At 45.0% G+C, this 19,967-nt stretch overlaps 3 protein-coding genes across 3 annotated transcripts; all 3 read left to right on the top strand.

Annotated features, from left to right (window-relative positions):
• Positions 1–56: 56 nt before the first annotated feature.
• Positions 57–1,974, top strand: AOL_s00006g533 (uncharacterized protein; the record flags this gene model as incomplete). The annotated part of the gene is made up of 3 exons (XM_011119842.1): positions 57–312; positions 389–555; positions 664–1,974. 3 exons carry the CDS (start codon positions 57–59, stop codon positions 1,972–1,974), a joined length of 1,734 nt encoding a protein of 577 aa, XP_011118144.1.
• A 715-nt stretch (positions 1,975–2,689) lies between these two features.
• On the top strand, positions 2,690–10,168 carry AOL_s00006g532 (uncharacterized protein; the record flags this gene model as incomplete). The annotated part of the gene is made up of 2 exons (XM_011119841.1): positions 2,690–9,942; positions 10,006–10,168. The coding sequence occupies 2 exons, from the start codon at positions 2,690–2,692 to the stop codon at positions 10,166–10,168; spliced, it is 7,416 nt and encodes a 2,471-aa protein (XP_011118143.1).
• A 5,576-nt stretch (positions 10,169–15,744) lies between these two features.
• AOL_s00006g531 (uncharacterized protein) lies at positions 15,745–17,625 on the top strand (the record flags this gene model as incomplete). The annotated part of the gene is made up of 5 exons (XM_011119840.1): positions 15,745–15,844; positions 15,899–16,079; positions 16,139–16,526; positions 16,588–17,478; positions 17,539–17,625. The coding sequence occupies 5 exons, from the start codon at positions 15,745–15,747 to the stop codon at positions 17,623–17,625; spliced, it is 1,647 nt and encodes a 548-aa protein (XP_011118142.1).
• Between the last annotated feature and the right edge of the window lie 2,342 nt (positions 17,626–19,967).

The raw sequence follows: 19,967 nt of genomic DNA, 5'->3' as shown, positions 1-19,967 counted from the left end.
CCTACTTTGATCTTTAATCGATATCCTTCAAATTCGTCCCAAGATATCGTTTAGTGATGGCGGGATCTTTTTATCTCGCCTACGCGCTGGCCAACAAACTTAAAGACTCCGGCCCCGGCTGGCCAACTATGCCTAAAGAGGACGTCATCAGAAGGGCCATTGACTCGTTGATGCAGGAAATGGGGCCTAGAGGCACTTATGTCAAGCTTGATGATGCGTCTGAAATCGAGAAAATCCAGCCTACCTCTGAGACCTGGAAATCCGGCAAAGCCGCGAGCGACTTCTCAAATTACGAAGAGAGCCTAAAACAGTGTAAGTCACTTCCCTGAAAAAGTCAAAACTGCGCGTATGAAAGTTAGTTAGAATAGTTTAGCTAAATTTTGTTCAGTGACGTCAGTTTATAATGAGACACAGGGGGTGATCCAGAAGATCAAAGGACGTTTGGGTCAGGGAGTTAATTCGGAGTCGCAACTTTTGGAGTTAGAGGCTCTGTTTGAGGAGCTCATCATATGCTATAACAGAATGGTATCTCATGTTGATGCTATGTTAGGATTGGTAAATATCGATTCGAACATTCTCTATTTGTTAACGCCGGATGATCGTGATCAGTTCGGACGTTCTCGCGAACCATAATAGATTGGCTAACGTGACAATATCATACAGACATCTCTAGTCCCAGAGACCTGGCATTCGCAAGAATCAAAACTCGAAGAAAAAGCTGTGGGATGGATTAAATCCGTAAAGTACACTCAAGTACAACATGATGAGGACATACGGGCCGTTTGTGCCGCGATATACCCGTTCTTAGCTTGCAGGGCTGAGGCGCTTGAACACTTAGAAATACTTCATGAGGGTGGGTCTCGAAGCGAATCGAACAACTGGGCAATGTCACCGATTGCTAATTTGTACCCGCATTTAACAGCCGTGAAAAACAGTCTCCTGCCGGTTGTTATTAATGCGCGATCGGTGGCAAGAGATTTATATGGCCGCCTTGATAGGCCTATCAATCAGATTGTAGGGGCTTTAGAGAATTCCATCGACCCAGTTAATACCGAAATAGCAAGTTTTCTGGTACCAGGATACTTCAAAGAAGATCAAAAAATAATTTCCGGAATCAAGGGTGACTTCACAGTGGCTATGGGGGAGGTTCCCAGTGCCCAAGGAAACGCCAGTATCGACACTATAAGCAAACAGCTCCCGTTGAAGGTGAAAGATGCCTTAAAGGATACGGTGCAGCTCGGGGCCCTAACGCTAATTGATTCATCAGTCCTGGATAAATTACGCGTATCAATCAGTATCGACGACGCAGGACTTTTTACGCTCTCACGATCTTCTGGAACGTATGCTGGAAAGGCTGCCAGCTCGTTTATGTTGCTCCAAAACACCAGTGGAGTTCTCCATGAATCTATTACAGGCAAGGTTACGGCCAAAAGCGTTTTTGTTCCTCTGAAGCAAACCTACAACTTGGACAACTATTCAACGTTGCTTTTCATTGTCAAATTGGTTCAGAATGAGATACATACTACTCCAACTAACCCAGAATCGCTCAATATCGACTTCCAGCTTACTTCAGAGAATGGAATAGCGGGCGTAAAAGTAGTGACTAAGAATACTATTTTAGAAGAATACACAGCGCAATATATACTAGTCCCGAATATTCCGCCAGCAGTTACAGGCGTGCCCCCAGGCACTCCACGATGTGGTGGCACCGTCAGCTTTGATTTTTATGAGGCGGAGAAAGCCAGGGGCCTATATATACGTTTCCAACCGGGCTTCGATAAGAATAGGAACAGGCCTCGGGTTATAGCAGGGTTCTCAAAAATTGATATATCTGGTGCTGCAAACCGCAGCATCAACTTGGTTGTTGGAAACGTTGACTGTGATGGCTTTGTTCTCTACGTATCCACTGAAGAAAATATCACGCTCGGCGTCGTTAGAGCATACTGGCTGGCTGTGGATACGCAAGTTATTTGATCGAAAGAGTTCACTAGGAGAGAATCGTATCGTTATTCTTCTGTACTCATGTCGATATATATATCTAGTCTCGTTCCCAATATATACCTAGAGGAGATCAAACGAAAGTATTCTCAAGTTTCAAACGAATTCGGCAACATTTATTGAAGCACTTTAATGGTAGTATCGGTGTATATATGGATAACATTTTGCTTCTGACAGACTCAGCATCATCGCACTTAATAAAACTACGGGGACCGCGCCAGTTAGATTTTTACTAACGTTAATAAGTTCTCATACGATTTTTGGGGACTTAAAGTACTTGAAAACAGGTACCTAAATCGCAGGGTCGCCGATGCCCCGCTTTACCCCGCTGGCAGTTTCAGCCCAAATGCATTGACATTGTGAAGTCGAGGTATTATAGGCCCAAATTTAACCGGCCCCGCCCAGATGCGGCCTCTCAAAAGCCACGGGCGGCTACCTGAGGATGAGTGACAGCACAGCTCGCATGTGTTGCCGGCTATAGCCAGTAACGGGCCGCTTCGAATACTAGACTTGAACCGGTCGAGAATGTACAAAACCTCAACACAGACTATTATTAAATCGAACGTCTAGCTCGGACTTCAACCTAAACAATACACTGGCCGGTGCGAGCGAATATTTGCGTCGAATCCACAAACAGTAATAAAACAAATCTCGAATTCGGAGGCTGAAAATAAAGTATTAAGCTCCAAGAATGGTGAACAGTAACGACGATAGACAATCTGCGCATGGGCAAGGCGGCTCGCATAAACCTTCAGAGTTTACGCAGCCTCAGTCGGATAATACGCCCCAAAGGAATTCCCCTGGAAGCAAGACATGGGAACCCCTATACCAAGGCCAGAAGATACCGGAGCTGGGTGTGTCGTTCAACACTTCAGGGAAAGGCGGAGGTGGTCTTCGAGCCATCGGAGAAACGTTTAAAGTTAACTCGTCAAATGGCACATTGGATCTAAGTATTCCTATTCACACTTCGCCAGGACGTTCTGGTTTTGGGCCCTCGTTATCGCTCTCTTATAGCTCTGGGAGCGGCAATGGTCCCTTCGGAATTGGCTGGAGCCTTTCCGCAGGCGAAATAAGCCGCAAAACATCCCACCGCATTCCGGTATATGACGATTCGGACACCTTTTTGATGAACGGAGGGGAAGATCTCGTTCCTTTAGAGGGTCCAGACGGTAGGCTAGATACCTATACAGCCGGTGGATTTGTAGTTCAATCATTTCGACCTCTCATAGAGACTGCTCCAACGCTTATCGAACAATGGACGAATCTTACTGATGCAGGAGATGTGCATTGGAGAACAGTATCCGAAGGCAATATCACAACAATATACGGGCTCACTGATGAGTCCCGTATCTTTGTTAGTAAAGGAAGTAAAAAGCAAGTATATTCATGGTTGGAGTGCCAAACTTATGATGGATGGGGTAATGCGATGGAGTTTAAGTATAAAGGAGAAAACAGAACGGGCGTCGACCTATTGTTACCTCACGAGCAGGAGCGGGGGGATGACATACGTCAAAGAGCGAGGTATTTGAAAACAATAAATTATGGAAACCGCAAGCCAGCCCGGGCAGTGGATAATGACGGCAAATGGGCAATTCTCCCGTTTGAAACAATGGAATGGCTATTCCGAGTCGTGCTAGATTATGGCGAGCACGACGAGACGAAACCTACGGCTCAGGAAGTTGCTGAATGGTCCGTCAGACGGGACTCATTTTCTAGATACAAGAGTGGTTTTGAAATAAGAGAGTACCGTCTCTGTAAACGAATATTGATGTTTCATCATATTAAGGAGCGGCTTCAGGTTGAAGATTGTCTTATTTCATCGACTAGTCTCACTTACAATGAGAATCCTGCAGCTTCCTTAATTTCTTCCGTCACTTATCAGGCATACAAAATTCACAGCGATGAATCCAATACTCAGCATACCATACAGACACTACCGCCATTGGAATTCTCATATTCGAAAGTCACTGCGCTGGAGAATGTCAGCGTTAAATCAATCACTACAGGTCTAGCAGATAGAGTTGATGTGTCGCAAGCAGTCAACAGTGTACAATGGATTGACTTAGACGGGGATGGTACCCCCGGGATGCTGTTGTGTTATGAAAATGGAGGTTGGTTTTACCAACGGAATCTAGTTCCAATCGACGAAGAAAAAAACGTTAGTAATGGCGCACTTGGTCCAACTCGCCTATTGAAATGTCAGCCAAATCTGCATGTAACTTCCTTTAACGACTTAGATGGAAGTGGATATCTTGACGCCGTCTGTATTGACGAGCAGACTGGTATCGCAGGCTATTTCCAGAGAACTGAAGATGACGGATGGTCGGATTTTAAACCTTTTCAATCGTGGCCAAATATCAACTCTAACGATCCGCAGTTGCGGGTTGATTTGACAGGGGATGGTCGTCCAGATATTTTGAAAACTGAAGATAATCCACACGCGTTTTTATGGTATCCGTCCCTAGCAAAATCGGGTTATGACGTTGGAAGACACGCTTGGAATTTGCATCAACTCCCACAATTAGTGTCTTCGGATCCAAGAATCGGGATATATCTGGCAGATATGTCTGGCAGCGGGTCTGAAGATATTGTGCACGTTCAGAACGGGTGTGTCTCCTACTGGCCAAATCTAGGATACGGAAGATTTGGTGCTGAGATTAAGATGTCAAATTCACCAAATTTCGATTACGAGGTAGATTTCTCTTCGAACCGAGTCTATTTCCTCGATATCGACGGAAGCGGCACCTCCGACATGATCCATATAGACCCTACCGGGGCAGCAACCGTGTACTACAACTATTGTGGGAACGAGTGGAGCAAAGGGGAAATGGTTTTTACACTCGACCCAGAAGCAACTCCCCTCACGCTGGATATACTTGGAAATGGCACAGCTGCACTGTGTTGGACGAACTTTCGAAGTGCTCACCCAAATAAAATATATTACATCGATTTCATGGGAGGGAGAAAGCCACATCTTCTTACCAACTACAAAAACGGCATGGGTTGTGAAACCTCAGTGAAGTATAAACCATCCTCGTACTACTTCTTAGCCGACGAGCTGGAGAAACAGCCATGGACAACCAAACTCCCATTTCCGGTACAATGCGTCTCTGAGGTATCTGTGGAAGACAAGATCGCTATGTCGCTATTTGTGAGCAGATATCGATACCACGATGGTTACTTCGACGCAAAAGAGCGTGAATTTCGAGGATTTGGGATGGTCGAGGAGATTAGTGAGGACACCTTTTTCACCAACTCTACGACGCCCTTTAAACCCCCACCGAAGAACAAGAAAGTTTGGTATCATACAGGCTCAATCGCCTTGAGTCAAAATCTTAAGTATGGCGAAGGAAGGCTCAGGCCATCAAAGATTCCGAAAGGGCTACCCTATGACGATGAATATTACGCCTGGAGAGCACTGAAAGGGATGGAACTACGACAAGAAGCCTACGGACAAGATGGCTCTACGAAATCCGCATCTCCATACAATGAGACCGAGACAAGGTATAACGTACGTATGTTACAGGCCAGTCGAGACCGGCCTCAAAAATCGGTCTCAACCCAAAGCGCCATTTGGGGGGATCGAGATCGTTTTCCGGCTACCTTCCGGGTCGAACCCCTCGAATCGATAGCCTGTCACCACGAACGGGCGTATGAAGATACTAGAATCTTGCACGAAATGACTCTCGATGTTGATCTATTCGGAAATCCTACAGCCACCTTGTCTATTGCATACGGACGGCAGCGAAGCGATCTCTCGGACGAAGTTGACAAAGAGGCCCAAGAAGAGGACACCGTCGAGCTCCACGAGGACAAATATGCATCCGCCACCAATGATAAAGCAGGGCTCCGTGCCTCCGCACACGTTAGCAGTCGAACTTCGCGAATTTTTGGGCTCTCTCGTGAGAAGGGCCAGTTACTTGATATTGAGAAAGTTGCTAAGGATCAGAATTCAATAATCCGTTTAGCGAAAGAAGAATCCCTAAACGGCCACAAAAATAATAAAGGTGCAACGGCAGTCGAGGTCTCAAAAGTCTTAATCGCGGAATCTAGGCTATATTTCAAGAATGGAGATATGACGGCTCAGCTCCCATTAGGGAGTATGGATCTATTCTCCGTGGTAGACCAAAGCTACATCTTGAGTATAGATGATGGGCTTATTAAACAAGCGTATGGACCTCAAGAGACTGTTTCCGATTATTCGCTTTCGGCTCTCTTGGAGACAGGGGGTTTCAAACATCTCGATGATGACAAGACATCCTGGTGGATTCCTTCAGAGAAGTTCATGTTCTCAGAGAATGATGATACCAAAAGTCAACTAGAGAGTGCCAGAACAAATTTTTACATCCCCGCCGTCGCCGTGAGCGCTCTCGGCTATAGGGAGAAAGTTGATTTAGATCCATTCCATCTCCTCCCGATCCAAAAATCCGACAATTTAGGAAACCTCGCCACAGCTAGCTACGACTACGCTCGACTTCAAGTGACGGAGCATACAGACCAAAACATGAACCGCCAGTCATTCTCAATAGATGCTTTTGGCTCCGTAGTTGGGATCGCTCGTCAAGGAAAGGTATCGGAACAAATCGGCGACTCGCTGGAAGGATTTAACGCGATCTTACCCAATGATGAGATTCTGGCGTTCATTAAAGACCCCACCACTGACATGGCCGCCACACTCCTAGGAAAATCTTCTTGGCGTATAATTCAATGTCCTAATGGCTACTATGCTTCTTCAAAAGATTCAGGCCTGAGCACTACGCCATCCTTCGAGGCATTGGTATCTAGATCATACCACTACGCGGATAAACAGACGGAAGATCGAGACGGTATATCAATAGTCATAACTTGCTTTGATGGAAGTGGGCATGAAATTGAAAAAGCCAGCTTAGTCACAGAAAAGAACGAAACCACTGCCAGGATGTGGCGTAAATATGCAAGGACAGCAAGGAACAGGGCAGGCACGCCCATTCGCATATATCATCCAAGCTTATCCCCATCGCACATGTTCGATTTTAAAATACCTGATACGGCCCTTTCATTCACATACGTTTTGGACGGCTTGGATCGCGTGGCGGCTGTAATGAATCCCGACAAAACGTGGACAAAGACTGTTTTTGCTGCATGGGCGACTTCAGAGTACTGTGCTGCCTCTACAATCAAGATCTCCGACCCGAGATCTGATCAAGACGTCGGACCAATTATCCAAACGCTCGATGAGCAATGTTATTTGCCGACCTGGAGCCAAATACAGGAAGCCAGCACGGAGAAATGGAAGCAGAACGCTGCGTCGAAAAGTGCCGCCTACGGGACTTCACCGACGATATCGTATTATGATCCAGACGGCCGAGAAATCTTGCATACCCGCCAGACAAAGGACGGAAACCTTTTAAAGACGAGGTTTCGATATGATACGATAGGCCTTCGAAGCGAGGTGGAAGACTGTAGGGGTCGACTGATCGAAACACGTCTTCACGATTACCAAGGTCACCTCCTCAAACATGGTCTGATGGATAAGGGCTACGATTGGACCCTCTACAACATCGCCGGTTTGCCAATCCTGACTCGGAATGGTACTGGCGTGTACACTAAGCACTCGTACGATGTTCTCGGGAGGCTAGTGAGCAAGGAGGTTAAGAAGAGCGGCGCACTGGCAATTCTTGCAGTGAAAATTGCATATGGCGATGAGCTCGAGCCTAGCCAGACGGACCCAGTGTCCAAAAACCTTCGGGGACAAATCGTTTCCGTTCGTGACCAGTCAGGGCTCAGTCGGAATTTAGCCTTCGATTTTAAGGGCAATTGCGTTCGAGAATCGAGAGCACTTGCTGTTGAATATCGTACTGACATCGATTGGAACAAAACACCAGACTTAGATATGGCCCTCGAAACAGTAGCGGAGTTTGACGCCCTAGATCGGCTAGCGGTAGTAACTAACAGCATTGGCAACTCTACCAAGAGGAGGTTCAACAAACAGGGTAATCTAGAATTCGTCGCGTGGCGTCAATCAGTAGACAAGCAATGGCGAACTATGGTGTCAAACATCGAGTATGCCGAGGATGGACAAGTCTTGAAAATCGACTACGGCAATGGAGCCCATACCGAAAATACTTACGATGAAGCATCAAGAATGTTGATTCACAGAAAAGTATGGCGGGAAAGGGGTACCATCTTGGAAGATGTATCGTACTTCTACGACTGCATCGGAAAAAAAACCTATGAGATTGATGCAGCGCAGGAAACCGCTTACTTCAACAACAACGTCGTGAAGGCGGAAAAAGATTTTACCTATGACGAACTTGGCAGGTTAATTCAAGCGAAAGGAAGAGAGCAAGTCTATACAGGTAATGGGAGTCAGAAGGGATTCAGGGCCCCGACTTCTGGCTTTCCGGGATCGAAAAATCAGATTCCTTCTTCTAACTGCGAGCTTGCTATGTACCAAGAGGCCTATGAGTATGACGAGACTGACAATCTGCTATCTCTCAAACACCAATCTGCAGAGAACTCTTCAATCTCTGGCTGGACCAGAGTTTATACATATCAGGAAGATAACATTCTCGACCAAGGCAAAACGAAAGGAAATCGCTTGAGCGAGACATCGTACCCTGGGAAGACAGAAAGGTTTACGTATGATGACCATGAGACCGATGAACGAATTGAGTCATTATCGACTATAGATACCGAAGTTCAGTCACAAGATAAGCCACAGAAATACAGCTATCAAGACTACGCCGGTGGAATAGGGTGTATTACGTCTTTCCCAGGATATCCAAGCCTCGGCTGGGACCACGAGAGCCAGCTCCGCTCTTCCGTAAGACAGATATACCGTGATGGTACGCCACAGACGACTTGGTACACCTACGACTACCGCGGAGTTAGGACTCGTAAGGTTACAGACAGGGCAGCCCAGAAGGGCGAGCCGTTAAGAAAACTGCAAGAGACAATATATAATGGCAGCCACATTATCCATCAAGTTTTCAACGGAAACGGGAGGGATGTCAAAACTCGCACAGATTCATCGGAAGTAGGGGGTACCATAGGGCATTTTGCAGTCATAGAACAACTGAGCAGCTCAGATCCCCTTATTCGATATCAAGCCAACAATAGCCTTGAACTGGATGATTCGGGGGCAATTGTGTCGTATCAGGAATATTCACCGTTCGGCGCACCGACGTACGCAGCGCGGAGAAGCGAGATAGAGGCACCCAGGCGGTACAGATTTGCTGCTTATGAGAGAGATAACGAAACAGGGTTGTACCACTGCGGCGCCAGGTATTATGCTGTTTGGCTCGGTCGTTGGATATCTCCGGATCCTGTTGGGTTAGAAGACGGTCCAAATCTATACGTTTATGTCGGCAATGACCCTGTCAATTACCAGGATCCAGAAGGTACCATGAAAGGAGGTGAGAAAGGCGCGAAACATCCGAGAGGCAACCGAGCTACAGAAAACGAGAATAAAACAGGAAATACTACAGAACACGAATCGGGTGGCCCAGAGAAGCAAGGGATCAAGCTAAAGAAAAAAAAGAAAAATAAGACAAATAACGCCATCAAACTTTATGAAAAAATAAAGCGGCTCCGGGGGCTATATGGCGAGCAGGTTAGTGATGGTGAACGCCAAAAACTTCGAGACAGGAAACGAAACGGGGGTCGCTGTAGGATCCCAGATAGCTCGTCGGAAGCTTATGGCGCGCTAAGCACGGAATTGTATCAGAAACACCAACTTGATGCGAGCAGATTGATGAACGATGTAAAAAATAATTATCAACTAGAAGGTGTGAGCTTCGAACAAGCTAAAATTGTCGCGAAGGGTTCAGCTGTTGCAGAGGATAAAATCTTACTTCAGCCAAAATTTGAACGCAAACAGGGGCAGGAAAACCTAAAGCAACAAATTGGTGGCTCTTTCGGGGAGTTAGCCAACAAAATAACAAATATAATAACGAAATTAAAGTAAGTTGAAATTCCTAAAGAACTCAAACCTACGTGCCCTATGTGTTGTTAACGCCTGTAAAGCGACGTTGTCAGTGGAAGAGAAAAAGTGGAACTAGCGATGCTGAGGGACAAAGAGGTGACGGGTTATGACTCCCGTCACGCTGAAGCCGCGACAAGCATCAGGAACAAAGTCATCCCAGCCTGGAGCTCGCTCCTCGAAAGAGTACAGACGCCGAGGCGATAACTACCGAGGTACATACCTAGCTTTCTATCTCCGGAAAAGCCAATAAAGGCGTCCTGATTTTGAAGTTTCTGATTTATACTGGTTTGTAGTCCATACGCCATCGTCCGAAAACAGCAACAATGAACTTGATTTAATATAAAATGTTTCTTAACCAAATTCAAAAGAATCTTTTAGTAAAAAATCCTATTTACTACTAGATTATACAACACATAAGTCTGGTTACGAGACTGAGCTTTATCCTTGAAAAGTGAGCTTTAGGTGACCTACTGGACAATGCGAAGTTTAGGGCGCGGATCCAAGAGTCAAATTTCGTTGTTGAAAGTATCGGGACGAGAGATTCCATCGCAGAGATCGGTGAACAGCTTGTGTAGCTGGGCGCCGCTCTCTCCTCCTCGCGGCACGAACTTGGGTCGCTTATTCTATAGCATCCCTCCACGCTAAAAATCTATTGAAACTGGAAGTGGAGACGGAGTTTTGGGACGACATGGTTTTTAATATCAACTAACTATAGCGTTGAAGAAAAGGGAGAAACGCTCCCAACTACTAATGGTCAATGCTGGCATGGCATGTTTAGGAACCCTGTTGTCGTCAAAGGGTACCCAGTATTACAGCGAGCTAGTAATAGGCCTAATATGGGACTTGAAGTCTCTATCAACATGATGGCTAGGCCTTTTCAAACCAAATACATTAGTACCTTTAGTCTGGGGAAGGGGTTTAGCAGCTAGTTGCGGTGGGAAAAGAGGACGATAGCCTCACGTGGCACTTTTTGCGTGACCATACTTAAAGGATTTACAAAAGCCTTTGGGTTTACTACACATTACTACAAATTGACTTAAATCCTCACCCTTTACATAAATTTAGTAACTATAGTAAAATATTATCTTCAACGCCCAAATACAAAATTTTCCAGCTCATAATAACTAACTCATAAATTTACTAATTCATTTGCAGGACTCGCAGGATGGCCATTTTGCAAGTTAGATAGGTTCCAGTTTAACTTTTCTGCACTGAAATTGTGTCCCAAACGTTTAACTAGACTTCGCGAATCCGGGGTGGTATATAGAAAGTATAAGGCACCATAATTGGAAAATACTTTTGAATATTGGCGTCATGTACGGCTACCTCCACGTCAAAAGCCAGTATACACCGATGGGATCGGCATTTATCAAACGGTGTCGACTCCTATTTTGACTAGGATGGGGTATTACGGCGTTAGACTAGGTGTTTTGAAAGCTTTGTAGGGCTGCAATATACCACTATGGTATATCAAATTGTTACATAGTTGTGGAACAGTATAACTAATTGATTATCTTCAAAATATCTCTCCATTTTTGGGCCAGAGTTCTTCTCTTTCTGTTTAGAACTAAGAACGCTTCTTATCCTAGCGTCGGCAGGGCTTACACCGCGCATCAACCAAGCTAAGTGAATGCACCACAAGATTTTATCATAACAGGGTCGATTTCCATCAAAGGTTAGGCGTCGCTAGCGCCTTTCTACGGGGCTAGTTGGCAAATTAGAAGTTCTTCCGGAAACGGCGGTGTACTCGCCTGGACACCTTCCACCAACACCAGCTGGCGTAATCCAACAGAAACACACGTCATAGTTACCGCTAGAATTCGGAGTTAACTAGTTTTGTGGGATTTTATTGCGACAACCTAGACACTAGCGCGTTGTCCAGGTACGCGGATATTAACCATCGGTAGAGGGGGTAATGAATTGGTATGTATCTGTACTCTATAAGAAATAATGAGGCTTGCCTATGGGTGTCGCGATATCGTATAAATCCCGGGAAAATCAAGAAAGGCTCCATTACATTCAAGGTAGAGCGTTGACTCCATCGGGAAGCCGATTGAATGAAACGAGAACAAAAAATTAGTAATTACAAAATTGGATGACTCAAATATTGTAGATGTAGGGTGAAAGGAGTTTCAAGAAGAATATTTCTCAAAGGACCGAGTGGGTAGTTTGTTCAGTACCAAGCGCCAAGAATTTCCGGCCAATGTTTTATATTTAGGACCGTTACTTTGCCAAGCCTGGACGACTTATTCCGTAGACCGTCTGATAGACCTGTTACAGTAGAACTTGGCGAGAGTATGCAGGGTGTGTTAAGGTACGCGCCTTGGCATAATGTTTATACGAAGCTTGGTACCTACCTTTTTACAGCGAAATAAAATCTATTTCCGGAAGGTAAGAGAAGATCTCGCGTCTTGATATCATCATCAGTGAGAAGAAGCCTCCCATAGCTGAGTATTAATCCGCGTGCCATTGGTAAGACAATGACTGTGCATTCGACCGCATTAGCGAGCTAGGATTAAATAATGTTTGAAAATTGTGGACAATCAGATATGATCACATATACATACTTCCAGCCATTCTGTAGCTCCTCAATTCCTCCTGCAAACTGTCAGGATTGTTGAGATTGAGATACAATATGTCGCTATAATCCATATTAATACCGCGAGGAAACGCCCAGTTCAGACGAAGAGTATTCCGCCCGCGGGTAGGACTTTCCGCTCGTGGCTTATAGATTCGGGGGCACCCGGGTCTACGCTTCAGATAGTAGAAGTAAAGTTGATCGCATAATATCAAAATCGTTACAACTAGTATTATTACAGCAATACCAATAATAAGCCAGCTATCTTCATATACTGAGCTTTTCTGCGACGCTAATTTGAAGTTCATGAGGGAGATCATTGTGCAGCGGGGTATAGGCGCTGATAGGGTGGTCTAGTTTTAGAGATGTGTTTAAATCTGTCAAAAAAAGCCGATACAGTAGCAGCTTTATATTGAAATCGCGTCGGTTTAAGGTTCAGCCGTCCAAAGTCGATGGCCTCTGAAGGTGAAGTTTACCCCCTCCTGGTGCACGACGTCAAACTTTCATGAATTACCTAATCAAACATGGGATAGCACCTTAACCGATTAGCGAGGGTTTCTAAACTTTAAACGCAAGCTCTGAGCAGATATGAGTGGATACGAACGGACATTGGTGACTGACTGAAAGACGACGGGTTATCTTGAATTAATATTCATTGGAATATTGCTAGTATCCCAAGATACATCAACCTAGGCTGAATCATTTCTCCGCAGCAAATTATCTAGTACGTGGCGTACTGGTGAGAAAAGTTCAGTGGCAACAATTTGGTTACCTTGGTTTCATTAGCGGTAACCTGACTTTTGATAATATAATGTGATGTTCTTGTCTCACTTTCAAAGCTGAGGCTCTTGACGCGTATGCAGTCTTGTAATCGAAACTGTGCTGGGTATATTTCGGATCTGACTAGCTATCCTAGGCCGCCAAGCCTAGATACAACGATACTATCTCACCGCCGCGCAATACTAGCGCCGGAGATTTTTCACGTTCTCGCCCTTATCTTATGCGGCGCGGGAGGGGTATGGACCTAGATCTACGATCCAGCTACTTCCGAGGAAGCGTCGTCCATAAGTGGCGATACATTGATTGATTCGAAAGCTTTCTGGGCTGTGGCGCCAAATATGCCAAGGCGGGGATTTCCAAGCATCCTTCCTCTTGATTGGCTCCTGCGCTATTTCCACCGCTGAAGCCATGCCTCCGTTCGGTTGTAAAAAGAACGCGGGACTGGCTGAGCATGAAACAGGCGAGTTTGACGTCCCCTCGATACCCAGAACGCCTGTTTTCTTCCGACGGGCATATGATTGCCTCCATCGATCTTGTTGGGGCTATTAAACCGTGAAATGCGGCTACGGGCAAGCTCCTGCACACTCTCAAAGGGCGCAGTGGCAACGCCATAAGTATTGCATTCTCTCCTATAGCCCAAACGACTGTTTCCGGTTCTATCGATAACATCATTAAGGTGTGGAATACGACTACAGGGAAGCTCCAGGAGACCCACAAAGGACATAATGGTTGGATTCAGGTCGTAGCATTTATCTCGTATTGCTTAAGCTATACGTTAATATCTTACGATCGATCACGATTCCACCTTTGTTCAGATATTCACATTCCAACTTGCTTGCCCCTAGAAATTGAGGAAGGCGTATATATATATAGAACGTCGTTTGCGGCCAGACGAAAGTTTAACATACCGCATTCAGTTCCATCACACGCCGAGGTATCTTCCTATGCCACGAGACCTGGTGCTGATTCACTTATAACTAGCACTATACTAACTCGTACATGCATAAGTATTTGTCGTGTAGGTTTTGTAAGTTGTTTTACACTTGTACGTAGCCTCGCGGAATTCACGTATACGTATCAAAAAAGGTACAAAACTGCATGTCCGTACTCCAGTCTCAGGATTAGTCATACGCCAAATAAGTTATTCGTTCTCAAAGACAAGTTTCGACGTTCATAAGTGTTGTACGATCACACTTTGTAACCTTTTAGCCATCGTAGACTAGTTATTTGTAAATACCTTCGCTACAACCTTCCAAAGAAAGAGCGGCAAGAATAAGGCCGGAAGGGTGCGTTTTATATTACAAAGCTAAGCGAATCCGGGAAAATATCTGAATTGAGGCATTATACTCAATTGATCAAAGAGCAGATACCAGACGGCACAAAAAAGCCCCCCCCCCTGGCCAACCTCTCTTTGTGACACCCTACTCGAGACTAAATCAGCGCACTATTTAAATATTAAGCAGATTATGGTATGGAATATACTTTGAACGGTACTAAATCAACAGTTTACTGTTATGAGCTCATGAGGCACATTATGATTTCCTAAACAATTTACAAATCGAATTAGGTTTCAAGAGCCTCATCGACGCTCTTTATCCAGAGAAATACCTTTTAACCATCGGAGGTTTTCTCGTAAACCAGATTAATGCTGCTGATCGCAGGCACGCTGGAAGAGCCCAGGGTAATGTTTAAGAGTTCAGAGACCATCCTACCGTGCGTCTGATGTGGCAAAAGCAGTTATGTAAGGAAAGCTGCCACCCTCAAAGATGCATGAGATCTGAGGAAACCGCGTTTAAAATTTTCTCGACGCCTTCACATGCACAGGACGGATTAGAAATGTTTCATTGGCTCGATCAATGACGGCTCATTCCGTTGTCGCTAATCTATTCTCCAGCTGAAACCCCCAATCCCAATATTTTTCACCCCCCGTTCTCTTTTTTCGTTTTTCCCTCTCTCTTTTCATTTCTCTTTCATCTCCCATTTGGTTGGGACCGTGGCTCTGTTTTTACTCTCAACTACCAAGCACTCGAGTACCTCACTCAACATGCAACTCACTCGCCAAGGTCGTTACTAACCATCCGAACTGGTGTGATCAAAGGGGAAGATTTACGTCAAAGATTATCACTCCCACTTGAAAATACGTATACTCATTATTAGCAAGCCTGAATAGGTAGTCTCGACGATTTTTGATCTAGCAAATCGTTCACGTTCAGCCTTTGGCTTATAGGCCGACGACATGGAATGTGTACTTAAAGATGGGTGTTTCCCCTTGTTTCTTTGCAGGCATCCACGTCCCTTCTTCTCTTCCTATTCTGGCTACACACTTGTCCTTTACCACCCGAAGATTCTTCCATTAGCTCTAATCCCATAATTTTATTTTTATCATCTCCTGCTCGAGCCTTACAATTATACAGATACAAAAATGGATTCCCACGATCCGGATGGACTTGTTAATCTGCGAAAGTTGGCAGACCACTTCGCTTTAAATTTACCTGAAGATAAGAAAGTCCCAATCGTACTCGGTTAGAAAACATTTTGGAATATCTCTTATTGTTCAGTTTTAACGGTCTAACAAGTTCCGGGATTTGCTGGTTGGGGCACGCCATTATTCGGTACTATCAACTATTGGGGCGGAATCGAGAATATGCCAAGATTGTTGATGGATAAGGGATACACTGTGATTATTACACCCGTTGGACCGATCTCTTCTAATTGGGAGCGTGCTTGTGAGCTGTATAGGCAGCTTACCTGCGGAAGGTATGACTTGGAGATGAATAGTATGCTTTGGGTATCTATCTGACACTTATAATTACAAGGTTCAATCGGTTCGTTCCTGAGACTCAAGATGTCGAAGAGCACCATGATCTCGACATTAGCTATGGTAAATACTTTGAGTCAGATCCAGAGAATGGCCCTCGTCAGTCGAGGACTAGCGGTCGTAAAAGAGCGATTCTATTTTCTCCATCCCCACAAGAGTATGCCGACTGGAAGTGGAGTGAAACATCTAAAGCTCATTTTATCTGTCATTCTCAAGGCGGGGTTACAGTCAGGTACTTAATTAGCCTGATGCTTCGCGGCGCCGGAGATATACACCCAGAATATTTTGACTCTGGAGGAAGGGACACCTGGGCTATTTCTGTGATAACATTAGGAACGCCTCATAAGGGTACGACGATTATCGATGTCGTTGAGAATTTTTTATTGGTAAGGTTCCGCACGTTTTGAACCGCCGTCGCCACGGTGGCGCTAAACTAACAACCTCCAGAACTCAGCTAGCCAGGCGATTAAATTGGTCGCAAGATTGTTCGCCACCGCGTCTTTTAGTCGCCCCGAGCAACGGGTTTATGATCTTCAACTTGACCATTGGGGTATATGTAGAGATGGGAATGAAACATTTCAGGAAATGCGCTCGCGATTCGAGTCAACTTCCGGGCCGGTGTCAAAATGGTACAATTCCAATATTAACGGTTTCTACGACAACAGCATTAAAGGTGTTGGTGACCTCAACAGAAAGGCAGCCCCTGCATCACCAAATATCTATTACTTCACCCTGTCTTTTCATAGCACAGTGCCATTCCCGTCCTACTGGCCTCCGTGGACAATTAACGCCATCAGATCTTTTCCGGTTCCACTGGTCAGCTTCATCCGCGAAGTGCTTTACTCGATCCCGCTCGTAAATATCGGCGTTTGGATCGTCGATAGCATTGTGAACGGGATCCTAAATACCGCCGGATGGGCAATTATTTCACGGCTCATTAGCATCCACGATCTCGTGCGTTGGGTGACCCAGGAAGTACTAAACCGGCTATTGTATGAGACCGATTACAAAGTTAGTTTGCCGCCGCCGGGTAGGTATCTGCCGCGGAATGATGTTATGCCATTGATACTGCCCGTTGTCTACGCAATGGGTGGTCAGGATCTTTCACCTGAACAAAAGCGTATCCTCGGGCCGAATCTGGGAGATTGGTACCAAAATGACGGCGTCGTGAACACCGAATCGATGTGTGGGCCACATGGTTCGGTCGTGAAAGATATCGCCGCCTTTCCCATTTCAGATATCAATAGTGATAGTGCCCGTGGAATATATTGGCATTTGGGCGTCAATGATCGCATGGATCATCTCGATGAGATAGGAATTATTATTCAAGAGGACACAGTAAGCTCTCCCGTTTTGTCAACATGGAAATTTGAAAATTTCGCACGCTAATTGAATAAGGCACATTCTATGAACGAAATGTACTTCAACCTCGCAACCATAGTCACACGATTACCGCCTAGAAGACGGCAACCATCCCACCTATAATTAATACGTAGATGCAGAGCGATAGTTGCGTTATGGTAAATTGAAATGTAACGCCGGACTGAAAAGAAGACATTCGAATAGTCCCCTTTCTAGCAAAAGCTGGGCGGTGGGACCTTTGATTTCCTCAAAAAGTTTTTTTTTTTTTTGGTATGCTTTCGTCATTTTTTGGTATTGTCAACCAGACGGTTTTTAAAGCCATCTAATCAGGAATTTTCTTATCCGCAGCAAACTTATTTAACTTTAAGGTCTTAGTTAGGCAAAAATAATAACATTATGATATATTTGACTTATCTGACGATTATTTTTGTCTCGCACCCAGCCCACCCGGGGTTGCACGACCTGGATCATGATCGCTCTGTATTTGGCATATTTGAAAATATTAACTTGATTTGATATTTCAATCAATTGGTCGAGCGTGACCGTAGGAAGTTGTCTCGTAAGCCAGAGCAGGCCGAAGGTAGGAAGCCTCAAGTGCCGCTCCTAGAGATTACTGAAATAAAATTGGACGCCGAGAAGTACTGGCGTTGTTATTCCAGTGATTGAATATTTTGTGTGAATTGAAAGCGTCGCCTCCAACAACCTCGGGAACAGTTCAGAGCTTCAGTATATTAGGTCGAGATTCTAAGCCGAGTTCAATACTAGTACTGTCTCGAGATCTCGTGTTGTATTCATTGCCATGTCACATCGCATCACTTAATCAGACGGCCTCGCTGCAAGCTGACCTTCCAGACTAGCTGCGGCTGGGTTCAATTAAACAACGGTGGGAATAGGGCCTGGGGCTAAGTATTTCCTAGTCTAGGAGATGCCCACCTCTGCCCTGGACTGATTATTTCCTAGTCTAGATTCTTTCCATGCCAGTTGTTGCACTGTATACAGTTAGCGTCAGAATCTTAAAAAAGTTGATACTCTTCTGATTGGCCGGTTGATGGCTATTGATCTTATATAGGCAGGTAACACCAAGCAAACAGGGTGCCGATTTCCCTTGGCCAGGCACGGTCCGTAGGTCGGCAGCACGGCGCGCAGCGTCGACATCCCACTCCCATGGCTCACGGGGAAGCATGGATCTCTCATTGAACGTGACGTGCACATAAGCGAGCTTTTCCAAGTTTCGAGAGACGAAAAATTTCATAATTTTCAGCCCTTTGTGGCAGACTTGCGTGTTTGCACTGTGAATCGGTACTATGTATGTTTCCATACCGCCCGTCCCAAACCTTTCCTTGGTATAAATTGCAATTGAGGACATGTCAACAAGCGTAGGACATCTCTATTATGGAACGTCCCGGATGAATGGCTCACAGAACGAATATCCGGCCTCAGAGGCAAGCCCCCAATCACATAATAATTTGGCTAGGCGTCATTTTGTGTTTATGGTTACGCATCTCATCCACATTCAGGAGTAGACACCGTATGACTCAACTTCGATATGTCATATATAGGGATTAAAGATGGGAAGGATGCGTTGTGGCTCTTGGGTGATAAGCCGGAACCCAAGAGTAATTCAGCCACGGTGAGAGGACTCTTGCATCGTGCACTGTTCGGGTCAGCTCTTACAGAGGAGACATTCTCAGCTGAGGTGGAAATATTGACTAGCAATATCAAAAAGCTAGAGATTGAAAAGAGCAAAGAAGGAAAAGACCAATCTTCATAGGTAGCTTGTGGGACTTTTCAAATTTGCATTCTTAAGCTATGTAAAGAAAGTTTGGAAAGCTGGCGGTTCATGTATGTCCTTGATCGAACAAATTGGGCGAGTGCGCAAACTGACCAACACAGCTCAGATGAATTTATCGTTCCAACCTAATACCAGTATGTTGCTCTTGCCTCCCAACATTTTACTTCAATCATTTTGTCGGAGTGTAGACTTAAATCGCTTAGGCACGGATTAGGGTTGTTATAGGCACATCAAGCAGAAGGTAGATACGTCAGCTTAATTAAGGAAGCATATTCGTAGCATTTGCTTGTATTTTTGCTATGAAACCTGGGAAATTCATTTTTTCGCAATCTTCCTACATGTATTCTTTCCCTGTTGAGGAGGACGTTAAGCTCGAAACCATTCGGCTTATAATTACATCTGTCCAAATTAGCCGCGGCTATAACTATATGTTAAATCAGCTCCCCATTCACTTCTTTATGTAACAACTACGCCCAATACGTCTTGTATCGAGCGATCAAGTTCTCGCGAGTATATAAAAAAAAGGAAAGCAAAACCCAAAAGAAAACAAGCATGCAAACTTATAAACAAAGGCCGAAAAACCTGGCCTCGCGGAAACCTCGGCCCCGAAACAAAATCTAAAAAGAATAATAAGAAAAGTAAGAGCTATATCGACTAGCCAAACCCATCAATC

Source organism: Orbilia oligospora (assembly GCF_000225545.1).
Source record: "Orbilia oligospora ATCC 24927 unplaced genomic scaffold scaffold00006, whole genome shotgun sequence".
NCBI lineage: Eukaryota > Fungi > Ascomycota > Orbiliomycetes > Orbiliales > Orbiliaceae > Orbilia > Orbilia oligospora.
Note: the sequence above shows the minus strand (reverse complement) of the source record. Positions and strands in the feature narration are given on the sequence as shown.